The sequence below is a fragment of the Falco rusticolus genome, chromosome 4 (genome assembly GCF_015220075.1).
Source record: "Falco rusticolus isolate bFalRus1 chromosome 4, bFalRus1.pri, whole genome shotgun sequence".
Taxonomy (NCBI): domain Eukaryota; kingdom Metazoa; phylum Chordata; class Aves; order Falconiformes; family Falconidae; genus Falco; species Falco rusticolus.
In genome coordinates, this window is record NC_051190.1 from 15,452,623 (window position 1) to 15,470,540 (window position 17,918).

At 40.0% G+C, this 17,918-nt stretch overlaps 1 protein-coding gene across 5 annotated transcripts in view; it reads left to right on the forward strand.

Annotated features, from left to right (window-relative positions):
- The first annotated feature begins 10,139 nt into the window (after positions 1-10,139).
- Positions 10,140-17,918, forward strand: part of C4H3orf14 (chromosome 4 C3orf14 homolog) — a 34,287-nt gene continuing 26,508 nt past the window's right edge. The window contains exons 1-4 of one of the 5 annotated variants that reach the window (XM_037383094.1): positions 10,140-10,241; positions 11,824-11,903; positions 12,638-12,761; positions 17,458-17,532. In XM_037383094.1, the coding sequence (XP_037238991.1) occupies positions 11,851-11,903; positions 12,638-12,761; positions 17,458-17,532 (252 nt within the window). In that variant the 5' untranslated portion in view covers positions 10,140-10,241; positions 11,824-11,850. Of the gene's footprint in view, positions 10,251-10,418; positions 10,716-11,823; positions 11,904-12,637; positions 12,762-17,457; positions 17,533-17,918 lie in introns of those variants that run through there. The other 4 variants (XM_037383089.1, XM_037383092.1, XM_037383090.1 and 1 more) reach the window with 4 other exon arrangements.

Consider the following 17,918-nt stretch of genomic DNA (forward strand, 5'->3'; position numbering starts at 1 on the left):
CTGCCACACAGCCTGGGATCACACACTCAGCTCTGCAGACTCCCACAGAGGAACAGGCTTGCCCAGCAAGAGGCTGCTCAGGCTGTGGTCCCACGTACATCCTGCTGCACAGCGTACTGGTGGCTGTTAGCCTTTAAGGTTTCCTTTGGTTTGGGTATTATGCAGAGCACAAAAAAGGATGAAAATCAAGAGCAATACATTGATTTTTATCACACGTGCAGGCGCTAGTGTGAGATGGTGTGGAATGAGAAAGTGGATCACCAGCTGCAGCTTCTGGTCGGCATGAGTGGTTGGTATTGTTGTGCGTGTCTGGTTTGGTCTTCTCCACGTCTGCCATCCCACTGAATAAGACTTGAAGGCACACAGAAGAGAGCAGTTAGCTGGAGAGCCAAAAGCAATGGAGTAGAGTTGAGGTCCATTAAGATTTCTCTTTACTGATTCACTTTGGTTCTGTCTCATAGTGCATCTCTAAAAAGACTCAGTGACTGAATAGTTACTGACTTGTATAATTCCAACTTTATTCTCCAAAATTAACTGGCTCTTTTTTATTATTATTATTCCTACAGTTTCTTTCCTTCATCTGGTCTCTGATTTTAAACAAATGTTACTCTTAATTCTATGTTATATCTACAGTAGATGTGTCCCAGAAATTACTCCTCTAGTGTCCAAAAGTGCCTGATAAAGAATAACCAGGTAACACTGAAGATGATCCTTTACTGTCAGAGATTACAGTTTTGAGAAGTCCCTTCAGCACTTTGTGGTGTTGTACCTTGCTACCTTCAGCATATGCTGTGTGGGATTTAGACCATGGATCCCAATGATGCTTTCGTGATTTTTCCTACAGGTAACACCCACAGTCTCTCATACATGAACAAAGACTAATAACCATTTCTTCACTTGGCTGTGTGACTTCTAGTGCAGAGACAATGGTCCCTTCACAGAGTCTATAACAGTTTAAGACAACTCAAAGTATGTAAAAGTTATGGACTACATTTTTAAAATAGAACGGGGGGAAATAATTTTAATCAGCCCTGTTTGATTATTCCAGTTGGCACAATGTGTAAAAAGGACTCACAAATTATTTTGAGAGATTAGCCAATTACAAAGAGCCATTTCCAGAGAGGAAATTTAGGGCATCTCACTAACAGCTTGATTTATACAGCAGTCCATATTTTAGCAACAGATCGCTTGGTTGCTTATATAAACTGGTTTCATTTCACTTGCTTTAAATACAGAAAAACTGTAAGTAGATAAGCAGCTCTATGAATAACAGAACCAAAGAGCCTGGTTTCCTATGGATTTGTCTTGGCAGGAAAAATCCTACACCGACCCTCTGACATCTAGCAAGTAGTAAGCTCTCCTTACAGCCTTTTCTTTTTCTTTGAATAGCCATCTACTTTCACAAAACCTTTAGAACTGCAACATCTTTGGCACCAGTAACCTTAGCGCTGAATTTGGCTGCAATTGTTCAACTTCAAAAATTACTGAAAAAAGAGATGGAATATGCATGTGTGCACGCACAGCTGCATGTATATATACACACACACAGAGCATGACCGCATAAGCCTTGTTTAATTAAAAAAACATGCTCTTGAAAAAACTGACATAAACTGCTGTAACTCTACAGTTTTTACCAGAATCATGTCCATTTTCTGAAACTGAAGAGCTAACCATCAACTGATATCCTTCTGTGATATGGCTTAATGAAGAAAATAAATGATACTCCCTAAGGAAAGTAATTTTCTCATTCCTTGGAATCTATTCATTTTCTCATATTTCTTACTGAACGTACTGCTTCATCTTTCCAAAGAAAATCTCCTTTCTTACATCATTGCTAAGCCGAAACATAAATGACAGAAAACCAAGCATTGACCCTTTTCATGTCAATGGCAGCACTGACATTTTTACCTAGTTATTTTAAAGCCTGGACTCTATAGTGCTGTCCATAACTCTGATCACAAATAGAGCCCTGTTCAGTAAAGCCAAAGACAGTCAGACAGTCAATTGAGCTAGAAAACCTGAGACTGTTGTTAGAACTTGCTGTAATTTTAATATTTTAAACTGACAGCATTTGAAAACCAACTTGAAAGCTAGAATTTAAATTCACCTGCCTTTCTGTGCCTTAGGCTATGAAATAGGTTCAGACAAACAGCCAACTACAAATAATGTCATGTAAGACTTTGTAATATAAAGCTCATAGTGAGATCACAGTAAATAGAAGTTTACATTAGGAAGCCTACGCAGTCAGCAAGATCTTCACAACACAGAGATATTTTGTTAAAAACATTCTTTTTCCAGTGCCTGAGTGGTGCAGCTGTACTCTACACACCTACATAGCACTGGTGTCAACTGCAAGCAGGCTGGCTTGGCAAGCAAAGCCAAGCAGACTGCGGACGTTCTGCATTACGTGGTTTATTGCCGATTTTCCCTTTGCAATACTATTCATAGCCAGAGGTACAGAGCAGTAGGTGACTTGGAGCTTTAATTTCCAAGTTTTCTCTCGGAGATGACTAGCAGCTGGTTACAATATTGGCGCTAGTGATGTGATCCTGGAATTTCACCAGCGTTGCTCAGCAGAACATGGCTGCTACGAATGACTTGCCATTGGAAAGGCTCTGCAAGTCAGGCTTCCCTCTGAAAGTCACACAGAAAGCCGTGTCTCAGACTCCCAGTCACAAACTGATGAAGGTCTGTGTTAAAATGAATCCATTTTCTTGCTCTCCCTCCACCTCTATTTTGCCTAGGAGGGTGTCCTAGAAGCTCACTTCTCTGATGCTTAAGCACTGTCCTCAAACTTCTCTGTTCAAGAGAAGATTTATTCATTACACCCATTTGTCCTTCTGCTATCTATATTTTTTTGCTTAAAAGGCTTTTTTCTTTGATGTTAACGCTACTCACATATTAGTAGAAAACAATCGGATACTTTTGCTGCTTTTGTTCTGATAAATAAGCCAAACATTTTAATCTCTTCTCACAAAACAAGCTTGCTCTACTATCTTGACCATCCTAAAAGCTTTTTCTATTTCTCTTCATTCTCAGGTGACCAGAAACACCTGGTAACTATCGCAGCTGCCTAAATAAGTAGAATGACCCATAACAGGCTTCCAAGAGCTCAACTGAACAATTCTCTCAACAGGAAAGAGGGGTGAGGTAGTCCATCTTTTCCTCCATTTGCTGACTATGGGTAAACCCCAGCAGAGGGTTTAAATTGAAGGATAGAGTATTCACTGTAATTTGGGATTAGTGCAGATCATTTGTGTCCCTTGGAAGTATTCATTAATTACACCTTTACATTACTTAGATAACCCTTGCCTCTCTCTGCTTCCCATTCAAAGAAATTTGATGCGTTGCTATTTATTCTTTACATAGCGTTATAAAGCAAAGTGGAACCATTTTATGACAGTCTTGAGATACGTAGATTCTGTTTGCTTTTCTTAGATTTATGTGATCATGCTGCTTGCTTCTTTGCTTTTACTATGGTTATTAATTTTCTAAATGTTTTGTTACATGCTGTTTACATTCATTCATTCAAACTTCAAAACACATCCCTGAAGAGAATTGTTTATCAAAACAGTATTTTGTGTTTCTAAAACAATGTAACTTCTCTCCTAAAAAAAAAAAAAAAAACAAAACCAAAAAAAACCCCAAGCAAACCAAGACCAACCAACCAACCAAAAACCCAAACAAAACCACCCAAATTTCATAGAAGCAAAACAGAGGAAAGAGATTAGGCAAAGATATTTGCATATCTTTTAAAATCTGCTATAAAAGCTACTTGTGACCATCTTAATTTCTGGTTACCTAACACAATGCCAATTAGACTTTCCTTTTCTGGCAGCGCTAAGGGCACTGCTCGAAATTATTTGAACTGCAGTTCTGAGCACTCAGCTACTCCGAAAATCAGGCCCTATACGGGTCAAGCTGGTCATTTCCTCTGAATGAACACTTAAGAAAACATTGGCTTTAGCGAGTTGGTTCAGACTATGAATCCACCCTGGCAGAGACAGGAACAGAACTTGGGTTTTCTAACTGACTGATCAAATGACTCGACTGCGCTATCGCCAAGAAAGGATTTAAAGAATGACTCCGAAAGGTTATTTTCACTGAATTGCTGAGTACATAAAATGTGTTGAAAGAAAAGGTAAAACTTCTTGAAAGGGTTTAGAAATGGTTATATTTATAATCTGTTGTGGTAGGATTTTCAAGTCCAGTGTTCAGTGAAGCTAGACTGACAAATTTATTATAGTTATAAGGCTGAGAAACCTATTAGAAGAAATATAATAGAAGGTACATTTTTGCGAAGCTTTAATAGGAACTGAAACAATTCAACAAAAGACTAAATTCAGTAAGGGGGGAAAAGACATTTATTAAATCTTTCTAAAAAGATTGACTGACCTTTCTTTAAAAAGAGTGGGGTTTTTGTAAAAAATGAAAAGCTCAACCTTCATAACAACAATCTAGTAAAAGGGTTTATTAGAAACTGGCTTCTTGTGCAAGTTCAGTTATTTTTATTCTCAATAAGTGCTGGTGTTATGCAATAACAGAAGCATTGTTGCCTCTCTAATTTCTCTCAGGGACTGAAGAAACTCATAATGAAAGCATTCAAAATCTAAACTGGAATAAAAAATAGAACACTCCTGCTCAGGTTTGTATGGCAAAAACAGACACAGAAACTATGGGCTGAGAATTCATCTCATAGGCAAACTGTGCCAGAACTGTGAAGGTGGTGTTATTTCTTCTACCTCTGCTTACAGGAAAAGTCAAGCTATTAATATCAGGCATCTTGACAGTCGCATAAATGCATATATTAAAATTCAAAGTACTTTTTGCTTCTGTAGATGTATCATCATTACAGAACAAGACAATTTTAATGTAAGACCAGATGGCAACAGCATTACTTACTTACAGTGGATAAAAGTTATAGGCCAACTTGTATACCCTGTAAAAACAGGCCAGAACTGAAGATGGTGTCTATCACCATCCCAGAGCAAGAGCAGACACAAAGTTAAATAGTCCAGTCCGTTCAAAGCGGGGTGGAAAAGCAGCTGGAAGACTGTTTAAATAACCAGCAGTACCTGCATGTGATCGGATTCCCATGAACATCAGGAGGCACTGACATGCTGTACAGTTACAGCAGTGTATATCAAATAGGAATCTCAAATCAGGCCAGAGCTGACAGGCCTTCTGTCCACGTGGCAGGCAACGTCACCCTCCACGCCAAGATGAACCTGCACTATGGTGTGACAGACATAAGCGGCGGTGGGTTTTGAAGCAGATGATCAGACACTAATCAGGTACACAGTTACGGGCATTGACCCAAGGAAGCCAGTTTCTTAAAGCTGCCCATAAAGCCCATATGGAAAGACACCTCTGGTCTTTCAGGGCAACTCCAAATGCTCAGCCTCCTGCCCTACATCACTGTCAGGGAGAGCTTATCCCTCCGCACCGGTTAGGGAGGGAGCCTAGGAAAATCAGCCTTCTTAAGTGTAAATCATTGGATGTGACTCTCCCACTTAAGAGCCAAAAGGTGTATTTCTTGTTCACATGCATCCTCTTGTTACTCTCAGGAGTATGTTCTCAGTGTGCAAGGGAAGAAAGATGTAGTCTACATGGGTACGTGAAGTGCTGCTTGTAAGATCAAAGCTAAGCATTCCCATTCGACATACTTCAAACAGGAACTGAGAACGGTGGTTCTCCAAGTGTTTGTTTTTATTGGGTCTCCTGTGTTCAGTTTAGGGAAAACAGACAACAGGAGTCGTTTGAAATAAAGCTGTAATTTACTATCCTAACATGCTGAGAAGCAATTAGATTCAAGCTAATTACTGTAAATAATTTTTATAATTACTTGTAAAACATCCTACTACCTGTACATCTATTAAAGTGAGTTGAGGCCTGTAGAATTTTTTTTTAAAAAAAATAGAAGGCTTAATGTTATTAATCAAGGGCCAAACTATTTTCTTGAAATCTTCAAAGAGAAGCAGCTATGCCATAGAAACTACTGATGGAAAGCACCTGTTAGGGCATGTATCCCCTTGATAGTAGAGTGGGTGTATCAGTAAACTGTCTGAAGAATCATCTAAGCTAGTTTATATTTCACAGCTATATGTACTGCTATCTGGAAGGACTCTTCCAGAACCTAAAAGGATCTTTCTCAAAAGAAAAAAGAAAAAAAAATAAAATAATTTGAAGCTGAATACTGATTTTCTTAGCTTTGTCCTATTTATCATGTTTTAATCTCTACTTGAAGCATAAAGAAAATATTTTTTTCCTTATGTCCTTCTGCCTCAACGATTTATTTATTTTTTTGACATTGGACAGAGTTTGGCCTGGTCTGATCCATAGTTTTACACCACACTTTCACAGGCACACCAACCAGTTGGAGTTGCACACCTCTGTGTCCTCACAGCCACAGCTGTTGGTTCCTCCTCTTCCCACAGGTCTTCCAGCTCTTGTTCTGAACTTCTCTCTAGTTTGGACAACTATTTTTGGACCTGTTGATGGGTGCTCAGCCCATCCTGGTCTATTGTTTGGGTTCTGGTTCACCAGAAACAGGTCTCCTGATGTCCGGGGGCAATTCCAGCAAGCAGGCACGGAGCGCTCACGTTAGTTTATCTAAGAGTACAGTAACGCATTGGCAATCCTCTTTCAACAAAGTGTGACTTCGACACATGTACCAGTACACATCTTTAGCTGCCAAATAACAAAGTGCAAATACAGGAATATGTTCTTGGGCTGTTCTACCATTTATGAGCTTCATCTCAGTGAAAACCTTACCACCACAGAGAAGACAACTACTTGTAACCCTGAGTGGTATGGGACCCACCAACACCAGGGTTGAGAGCAACTCCCTGAACACCAGAATGTGAGGGGAAAGAGGAACTAGATGTCTATTTTTGCACTTTCTAGGATTGATGCTTTATTAGCTTGCTCCTGCACGGGCAGGATATTCCCTTGCACACCTTTCCCTTTTTAGCTTCTTGTAACTTAAAGCAGCTTTGCACAGGAGCTTGTGCAGTTCACTGAAATGCTGCTGACCACTTCTGCAGTTGATAGGAAAAACTGTCAGAACCCAAGGTGATGGTTGCAAGCTGCTCTGATGGGATTTCATGGCTCTCAGACTGTCCCATAGGCCTGGTATATTTTACCAATGGTATCACTTAAGAAATGTTTATGAACAGCTGGACTTTAGACCTCCAAGTGGATATTAAGCAACTATAGCAATAGAGGTGTACCTCCAAAAGGTAAGTAAAGAAAGAAGTGGACAGCAAAGCAATTAGGAAAAAAAAAAAAAAAATATATATATATATATACACACACGTATTTTTTAAAAGGTTTTGAAGTGGTTTTATATAAAAAAACGCCTTTCTTATTGTTTTCCCTTTGAAATACTCCTGTTTTAAAATCCCAATACATAAAAACATTCAGTTTTTTTAAAACTGACATATGGCAAAAAATTGGTAGCAGTAAATAAAAGCACATAAAGCTAAATCGCGCCATTCTAAATGTTAGTAAAAATGACAAAATAAAATACTAGCTATACAAACTACACACAGGTGTGTAGCATATTACAAGTAAAAAACATATCTTGCAATTATAAGCCTACAGTATTTACTTCACTTGTCTGTAATTACATTTTATACATGTTTGTTTAGTAATATCAATCCAAGACATCATTTTGAGTATATAATTAACTGCATGTTTAGAACAGAATGTGTTTGACTGTTTTTGTGTGTTGCAAGAGATGTCTTTGTTAGCTGTATTTAAGTGCCACCTAGTGTTACAATTCACCAATTTCGCTCAGAAAACCCTCTAAATTTTCAGCATAAAACCAAATTGCAGGGTTAAGAAAAACCTAGGGTCACAATGCCCACATTTCAATGTCAACAGTAAATCCTTAATCCATATTTAGGCACTCAAGGAGTACAGAATCTCATGGATAACACTTCTACTGCAGACTGCGACCAAGCAACAGAGAGACTAACGCTCTGGTGTTAAAGTGCACACTCAGTTATATCAGCGCAATTGGGCAGTAAATACGGATCTCAAGGTCTCACTTGCAGGTATCTGGTTTTTCTATTTTTATACCAGTGATCCAGCAGTAACTTCACATAAAGATAGAAATAGCTAATGAAGACATGGTATCTGGGGGGAAAAAAGACCTTTTTATAAAAAATATTAAATACTTATGCACCGTATAACTGGAAACAGGGTGGAGACAGGATGACATACACGAACTTCGCACACGGCACGACACACATATAACAACAGAGCACACTACAGTTAGGTGCCAGTGCATTAAGACATGCAAGAGAATGCTGTTCCCCACCTAAGTGACTTCTATCTATCAAACCCTGTTTCTGCAGCAAGTCTCACCGACTTCACTGTGGCTGCTTTTCGTGGATACAAAGAATGCCCAATTTAAAGGAGCCTGCTATTGGGGATTTCTGGCTGTAACTAATGGTCTTTTTTAAAAAAATAAATGTAAAGCTTATATTCTTGACAAGTTTGGAACTGATCTAGGCTAGGTTGCCCTTCTAACGAAAAAAGAACATTAATACTGAAAAACTAAATTCAGTGTTTATAGCTCATTAGCTATGAACTTACAGAGTGTTTCATCCACTGTCAAGTAAAGTAGTCATTAAGAAATTACGGTTTCTATCCTGCCTCTGTTTCCGCAACACTGAACAATTGATAGGATCTGTAGCTTAACTAAAATGCTCTTTGCATTCTCTCCACAAATAGCATATATAATGGTTTATGTAAACCAAATTTCAATCTGTCACTATTCTTTCTGAAATTCATTAAAAGCTACAAGAAAGAAAGATCACTGCCATTACAGAGGACTGGTGTAGCTCAAAGTAGAATACGCAAAACACTTAGGCTTTCCGTTAAATTTAGTGAGACTGTAACCATTAGCTTTTCACACCATTAGAAATGAGGACAGATTCCTATTTCTCTGTTATCATTTATTGGAAAGTCTCATCTTTAAATCACAATAGTAAAAAAAAAAATAAAAAATTAAGTACCATTTATCCTGACTGCTGCAATAAGCAGGGGTAAGTTGACAAGCACATTAAAGAACTTATATTTAATTATATGTCGTGAAGTGAATTAATATGTTTGTTGCAGAAATATAAAATCAGAGGAAAAAAGTAGAAAAAGAGCTGAAGGATCACAAGAAAAAACTTCTCATCGGCAGTTAGAAAGGCTCACGATGAGGCATCTTAAACACCAGGATCAGAGAATGTTTAGAAAGAAAACAGGAGAGAGCAGCTTTTTCAGAGCAGCTTTTATCACCTGCAGCTGCAAACGCGCGTAAATCTATCAGGCAACAACAAAGAAAATGAAGAAAAATGTACTTTCAGCTGTATTTCATTCAGAATAGTTTGGTTTATGTTTTCTGTGAATCAGGACAAAACATTCACAGAAAAGTGGATTAATACAAGTACATTTGATGAAAGATTGACTATAAAGGACTACAGTCAGCCTCAGTAAATTGTCTTCAGCTTTGAGGCCTGGAGAAAACGCTTCCCTCAAGTACACAGGGAGCACGATGGCACCGCGGGGTTTGGGAACAGATGTGGAGAACCTGGCTGGCATTCACAGCACGCTTCCCACGCTAAAACCACCATGCTGTGCCTCGTGCAGGACAGTAACAACCGGCTTCAAGGGAAGGATCCCCGCCTGGAGAGCTGGAAGGCGAGGGGGCGAGAAGGGGCCCTGCTCACCCCCAGCAGCCCCCACCTCTCTCCCAGCGGGTTCAGCCTCCCTCGGCGTGCGCGGGCTGCAGCGTCCAAACCGTTTGCCCAGGCTATCCCCAAAACTCGTGCCTGTGTGTAAGGGCTGGGGGTGGTTCAAGCGATGGGTTTCACCGCGGACAGCGCCTGAGCCGCTGCCGCCCTCCACCGGGCTCCAGCCCAGCACGGCCACCCGCCACTGCCCCCACCGCCGCGGCGCGTGCCCCCTCAGGCGTAACGGCCGCCGCGCCAGCCCGCCCTCCAGCCGCGGGCCGCCCGCCGGCAGTGATTGGGCCTTGCGTTCTCTCGTTCCTCCAATCCCAGTGCCGGAGGGGGATCCCGACCTCGCCTGATTCCGCCTACCGAAGCGCAACGAGGCCAATCAGCGCCTACGGCTGGGCTCCACCTTTCCGGCCGTCTCCATGGCAGCGGGGGGGTGGGTTAAGGCGTCGCGGAGACCATGGTGGGTGATTGTTTTCCTTTTCGAAGCCGGCGAGGCTAAAGGTAAACTAGGTCTGCTTATTTATTTATTTATCTTTCCTGGCTTCTCCCCCCTCAATCCTACAGAGTGGTGCATTCCGACGGGCTTGTAGACACCCCAGCCCCCCCCCCCCCCCCCCCCCGCAGTGGTAGGGTTAAGGGCGGTTCCTACGCGCCGCTTCCCGCTCCCCCCGCGGCTGCTGCTCTCCAGCCTCACCAGGACCGCCGGCCTGAGGCGGGGCACTTGTCCCTGCTGCCGCCCCCCAGCGCCTCCCGGGGGCTTCTGGCGAGGCAGGGCCTCGGCGTGGGGCAGCCGGAGGGGCCTTGCCCGCAGCGGCCTGGCCTGGCCTGGCCTGGCTTACCTCACCTCACACCTTGGCCGCCGCCTAGGGAAGATGTGTGTGAGGCGGTGGCCCCGGGTTGCTGCGGGCGGAGGGTGCTGAGGCTGGGTGCCCGTTCATTGTGACTGTGTAAGCCAGGCTCCCTGAAGGAAAAGGGGTGCGTACGGTTGTGCTTCCCCGTGCTTCAGTTTCTACCGTTGCCAGTGAAGGCATTGCCTCCTGAGGAGAGACATCACCTGGCCTAGCGAGTGGCGTGAGGCCTGGGCTGAGGGAAGGGTACCGAGGTGCTGTGCCCCTCATGCCCCTCGTAGGGGAGGTGCCAGCAACAGGCATCTCTCTGGCAGTGTGGTGAAGCATGTATCGCTAGAAAATGGCCTCCACCAAAGTCGGCATGCACATGTAAATAGCTTATTTCAAAGTGAAGTGTGATTCTCGACGGAGAGGAGGCCCTTCCTGATGCTACCGTATCTTCATGAGATCTTTCAGTTCTCCCACCTTTCAACATTGTGAACATGCGATAGGTTCTTTAGTTTTGCTTAACGTGGCAACGGTGCAGTCACCTCTGAGGTGGAAAAAACACTAAAACACTTTCAGCATTCTGAGAAGTTCTGTAGGATCCTGATTTGCATGCGGTGGGCAGTTGGTCTCCTTCATATCTCAAAAAAAGTAACAGTAAACAGTTTAAGCTGTGTATTCCATCCTGTACTGTGTTGCAGTACTGAAGAGCTGAGCTCAGAGAAGTCTTCACTTTATTTTTCAAGCATGCAAAAATTAAATTGGTTTGGTAGCCTAAGTTACTTAGTTTAATCATGCCTGTACTTAAACGTAGATTTCTATGAACAGGGCACTGTATCTGTGAGAAGTAGTTATAAATTATATTTACAAGAATAACTTTGTGTTCAGAGTTACTGCCCAGAAATCACTAACGTAAACAGTAATACACAAATCATGCAAGCACGCAGTTTGCTGGTGTGATTGTAAGCACCTGAAACTTGAGAAAACTTAATACTAAATCTGAAACTTGAAAGTCAAATTATAGTTATCTCAGAAATTATTAGAATGCAGTGAGATTTTCCTAAAACATATTGTGAACGTTGATAGTGTGCATGTAGTCAAAGCATAATGTAAAAATGTCTTGCAGGTTTTGTGTAGTTAGCTGATGTATAAATATCATGCATGCAACTTTTTAACACAGGATTGTTGAATACTGAAAAATGTGTGTATGCCTTTGGAAGATTTTATTTTACTTGGTTTTCCTTTTATAGTGACAAACCTGGGCCAAAGAACTGAAAATGTCATCCGGTTTGGCTCAGGAGGTTCACCTTGCTAGGAGACATGGAGAGATGTAAGTAATTGTTTCAGCGCTGTGGCATGCCTCGCAGCAATTTGTGTCGTGGCCTTGCAAGACCTCCCTTTCCACGCATGACCATCCTGTGAACAGTGAATTTGAGCTCTGTACAGAGCACAGTGGTATTTCAACAAGGGGTTAGTGTTCCAGGAGGTGGCACTCTTTCTTCATGAACTATTGGAATTAGCATCCTTGCTTGCTGTTAAGGGTGTTTAGGTTGATGAGGGTTTTGACTTCCAGTGGTGCTACTGGTTTAAGATCTCCATTGTTAACCTCCTGTCACCATTAAATTCCTGTTTGGGGAAGGTAATTGGATTCTCTCACTGTAGCCTCAATTATGGAATTGCTGCTTTGTTGCCCTGTAAACTCAGATTGTGAAGCAAATACAGTAATGAGTCAGAAAAATCTGCTTTTCTTGTAACAACTAGTACTTGCCAATGAGCAAGAGTAGCACTGATCAAGTCACCCCATCCCACCCTGTCTTTCCTGTTCTGGGAGATTTAGTGCTTCTAAGCACCTTAGCATATGAGGACTGCTGGTTGCAACGTTATAGCTTCATACAAGCACAGCAGGTGGTGTCTGCCTGTACCTTTTCCCTCCCCCAGCACACCCACCCTACAGCCGGCTTAATTAGCCCCATAGTTTTGAGAAAACTGGGTAAGGTAAAAAGGTTATTTTCTAGCTCCTGAGAAAAATGTTCTACCCACTTAGCAAAATGTTTTCCTTTGTAGACTGTCTCAGAGATCAGAGCTGCTACAGCAGATGGAGACTTATCTAGGAGACAAAAAGACTAAAAAGACATGGCAAACTCAAGCAGCTGATGCAGCTCATAAAAGGAATGCAGCACTTTTAAATGTAAGTTTCTGCAACTACCAGGAACCTCATTGAAATGTCATGGTTATGTAGCTTAGAGGATTTTAAAAAAAAGCGTTTGCTCTATAGTTATCATTTGAATTCTCCTATATACAGTTCCCTCTTCTGGAACTTGACCAAAAGTCTTAAATGACAAGTCTTTATTATCTGATGGCATTGCTACCTTTTCCCATGCCCTTCTTATATGAGCCTCGTGGTGGCAGCTGCTACTATCTTTTTTTTTTTTTTCCTAAGTACATGTAGAGTTGCAACACATGCTATTACACGTCTGCCTAAGAGAACTGAGTCTGACAAGTACCTACAAGTCTTACAGTACCTGTGCAATTTTGATTCAAGATACTGGGGGGTGTTTGGAAATAGGGGCTAACCAGCCTGTAATGTTGTTAGTCCAGGGTGGGAACCATTCTCCCACTATGATTGTGTGAAATTGTGGAAGAAGTTCTCAGTTTAATGCTTTTCTTTAGAGTGACAAAGAATCTTACTTCCAAGTCTGTAAAAGCAGTATTTAGTGTTTCTGGCTCTTCCTAGTGATGATACTGTTAATAGCTGTTCTACATGCCTGTTGTTGTATTTAGGTAAGATTTCTGTTTCCTAGGTAAATTAATCAGAAGTCAGAGAATGGGCAATTAAAAAGACCTAGGTTTGATGCCAGGGACCAGTATGCTAAAACATCTTCTGGAACCCCTAGCTTAGGCATCTGAGTCTGAAGAGATTGCACTTGACCACTGACATGAGCATGCATTTGAAAAATGTATGTCTGTTGTTCAGGAAACAGCAGAAAACTATACCTCTTGGCATTTTCTTTAAACTCTTACGTATTAAGTGTCTATATTACATGCATTGTGTTTATTGAAGTTGTAAGTTTTATTCTAGAAAATTGCAAGATTCATTTGTGTCACCAAAATATTTTTTTTCTTCATGCACAACCTGGTTAAGGTTTAAAATGTTCACATTTTGGGTGAGTGTAACTCTATTGAAGGCCCTCTTTGTATTTAAATGGAAGTTATATTTAGAGAGTGGCAGACAAGGGAGAACAGTTAATCTGGGATGCCTTCTTAATTATTCTGTGGCAAGATTTTTCAACTTGGACTGCGGAAAACTGGTGCGTTCTAGGCTGGGGCAATCAAACCCCTCTGTATCAGGTATAGATATGTGTAGGTGCTTCAGTGGGAGGCTGTGGAGAAGTGGATAATTTGTTTATTTTTTCATAGTTCATGCTCCATTGATTTAGTAAATTGAGCCGTTATAAATGCCGTTTTCAATGTGCATTTTATAATAGATTTTTATTTCATAAATACATTTTTTTATAAATTATATGTATTTTATAAATGCATTCTCAGTTTACATATACAGGCAAACATAATAAATATAAGGTATATTTCTGCATGCTGAAAGCTTCTTGTATTGGAAATGTTAACAATAGCTCAGACATATACAGAGTGTAAATATTTCTGCAGTTAAACAGATATTTGCCATCTTCTGTCACATCCTCAAAATTGTTCCTTTCAAGTGTCAGAAATGTTGGTGTTTGTATGGAAAAAAAGCAAAAACATATGTATCAAAACAAATTCTGTTGCAGGATAAAGTAGCATAAATCAGTTTAAATCTATTAATTTTATACTAGTTTTAACAGGCATGCACTCCTGCAGATGCTTTCTGATAACAGAAGAAAACAGGAAAAAAAAAATCTATGCAGAATAATATATGAGAAGCTTGAAAACAAGACTGATTAATGTGCCAGCTTCAGAATATTGTTCCTGATACCAGGCACTGTACATTTCACAGTTACCATGTGGAGAGTTGTTGATTTGGCCTACTCAAAAATACATGGACATGATGAAGTGTTATTTTTTTATTTGCATTTCTGGTTTTCTGCATGTAAGCAAAATCAGTTGTTTTCAGTATGTGATCATAGCAAAAGACATTTTTCTTTCTCTGTGTTAGTTGATATTTATGCACAGGAAAGCATTTCAAAATTAATTTATTTTCTAATCAGTAGGAAGCAAGGAACTAAACTTGTTCAGTATTTTAACATGATTATCAGAGTATTTTACTTGTCTTTAGAGGGAGACTGCAGATTTGGGAAATCTGTATCATTTAGTACTTACATAATGTTGTTGTAATAAAAGCAGAAATTAGACTAGTATTTATAAGCTAATTTATGACAGGTTGTCAGTAGTATTTCTTGTGTTTAGCTGTGCAACAGCTTATAACATCAAATAGAAAACAAAGAGTATGCTATACAGGAATTAGTATTGGGAAGGTAATTTAGACCAAATTTGCTTTCCTTCACAGGCATGTAATTCTAGAATTATTTAAGTGAGATTCTGCCAGACTCATATCAATATAAGTGACAGCTGAATTTGGTCCCCTAAAAGTGATGCATGTGTCATGCAATCCATTTTACCTCTGGGGAAGGGTCTTGAATTGTTTTTGTTCCAGTCCTTGTGGTTTTAGGGGAAGCATTGTGAGATGCTCTCTTTTTTTCAGTACTGTGACATACTAGATTTGCTGGGTTTTTTTCCAAAGAAGCTTACACTGCTGATGTATTTATTTTTATATTGATGATGGGGATTTCTTTTTCATAAGAAGTTTACCAGTTGTATAGACACACAAGGAGTGCCATCTAATTTCTCAGTAGTTCTAGTTATTTTCTAAAGCATACTGCACCTTCCAGCAAAAATTTCTTTCACTGTCTGTCATTAAATCAGTATTCTGAATGACAATAGACTGCACAACATAAAACTAGAGTGAGCAACAAAAAGACACTTCCAATATCTAGGCTATGCCAAAGTGACCTTCTCTACTAAACATATCCGCACAACTGCTGTCTCCTTTCTTGCCTGCAAGACACTCTTTTCCTATCACCATAAACATTGCAATGATTTATTTGAGTATATAAATAAATAATAATCTTGATTGCTGTTCTTCCTTCCTGTGAAAATTCCTACAGGAATTTGGAAGAAGGAATCAGAAAGGAGGAAAATCCTATGAATATGAAGTGAACATTACTGATTGATCCTTCTTCTCAGTATGGTGATAACTTCTCCAGACTTGGTCTGAACCAAGCTTATGCTGATACGAGCTTAATTTGGTGCTATTTATAATGTATCTGTTCTGAATACATGCAACAGAGAAATTCCTTGCTTAGGTTATTTAAGTCTGTGTTGGCCTCTGTTATTTTGACCTTGTGATTTCAAATGGCTTCTATGTTTGCTCATGTGCCCCCTTTATGTTTATCCCATTAGTCTTTTTCTCACCTGAAAAGGGGTAGCCACCAGCTCCTTCTGAGGTTTTGGCTAAATATGAGACTTTTAGTTTGCTTTCTCAGACATCCTTTAGCTTCCTTCCTACAAGGGTATGCACTTTGCTGTAGAAAAGGGAGAACAGTTTTGCTTGGATTAAGTTTGTAATTACGTACAATAGAATACAGTCGTGCTGCAAAAATAATTAATGAAATAAGATGGACAGTGTAAACTGAATGAACTGAGTGTGTCTGTATTGCTAACTTGAACTTCAGCTAACGCTAAGGCTGGATTTTGTTTTTATTAATCATACTCTGCTGAATTTGAGTCATATTTTTCAAACTAAACTTGAGTCGAGCACTGTTTACTTATTGATGTATTCAGATTGGCTATTATTCAATACGAGTAATCATGTTTGGTGTCTCTTGTGGATGTGCTCCTTCAGAATCTCACTCTGCTTTTCAGCGGCAGTGGTGGTGAATATTTGGGAAGTCCCTTTGGGGAATTTCCTCTCTCATTTAGTTTTTCTGTTGTACTCTTCACACCCGCTCTCTGCTCCCAACTCTGCCATCTGCTATACTTTCTTTCCCCCTCCACTCTGTTCAGCTTTGGCTTCTTCACACCCCACTCCCACGTCCCTTTCTGTCTCTCTTCATCTGCCCACCACTCAATCTCTTCAATGTTTGGGTATGGAACTAAGCCCACAAGAATGGGTCAGAACTTTAAAGGGGGAGGGCAGTTAGTTTGGGGGGATGTTTTGGTTTGTTTGTTGCTGTTGTTTTTTGGTTGTTTCTTTTCTAAAAAATGTATTTAGGCCTTTGTGAATCCAGCACACACATCCACTGGACAAGCAGAAACCCAAATACTGATTTTTTTGTAAGAAAGCTATGTGAGGTGCATTGTCATCCAAGTTTGTCTGGTGAACAGCTTGCTGCAGCTCTACATTTTTGTGCACATGTTATGCATGCATATTAGCAAGTCATCTTTGTCTTGAGAAGTAAAGATCTTGCACATAATTTGCCTAGTTACTTTACAGTTACAGTAGCTAGAATACATACTTCAGTCTTCATGCAGCACAGAGAAAACCATTCTGTTCCCCTCTATTTTCTTCAGTTTTATAGAACAGAATTTAACTAATTTACTCTAGTGTCCAGAGAGAATAACAGTGTTTTACAGCAACAGCCTTAGAAATTTATTCTTGTATCAAAAAGGTACAGCAAACATTATTTAGAAACTGTAGGATGTTAGTCTTACTAGTACAAGTCGGTTTTCAGAATGACTAGACAGAAAGATTTGAACTTTAGTGTTACTATTTGAATGCAGTTTAGCTGTAATGGGTTTATTTAATTAATTTAAATGTCTTTATGTGAGTGTGCATTTTCCTTTTAAAATTCCCAGTGTTGTTTTTAAAATGTACTTTGCCTGTGTTTTAGGATATAGAAGCAGCAGAAAAAAAGCTGCAAGAAAGAGTGTATTTGCTTCCAGATCCTGATACTCTTAAGTTAGAAGTAAGTCCTAGCACTCTGTCTTTTCGTTTGTTGTTTACCAAATATTTTGCTTTTTTTCCCCCCCTGAAGCATGTTCTTAAAGTGAAAATAATTGATTTTAAAATCCAGTGACTGGTATAGCCAAAGGCCTGTATACTGTGTAGCAAGCTGAACCTAAATTCTGGGGCAAGGTCCCTAGATTCTGGAGCATTCTGGTGGAAATATTTAGCAGCTTTCAGATCTGTACAAACTTCTGTGTAAAAATGAAGTCAAATATAAAAATGAATATTTTGAGTATCAGAAGATTGCTGTGTTTATTATGTCAGAGCTGTTTAGTATTTTTTTATATGGTCGTCCCATTTTCAGGGTCAACCGTTTATCAGCATGAACAGAAAAAAATTCACTTC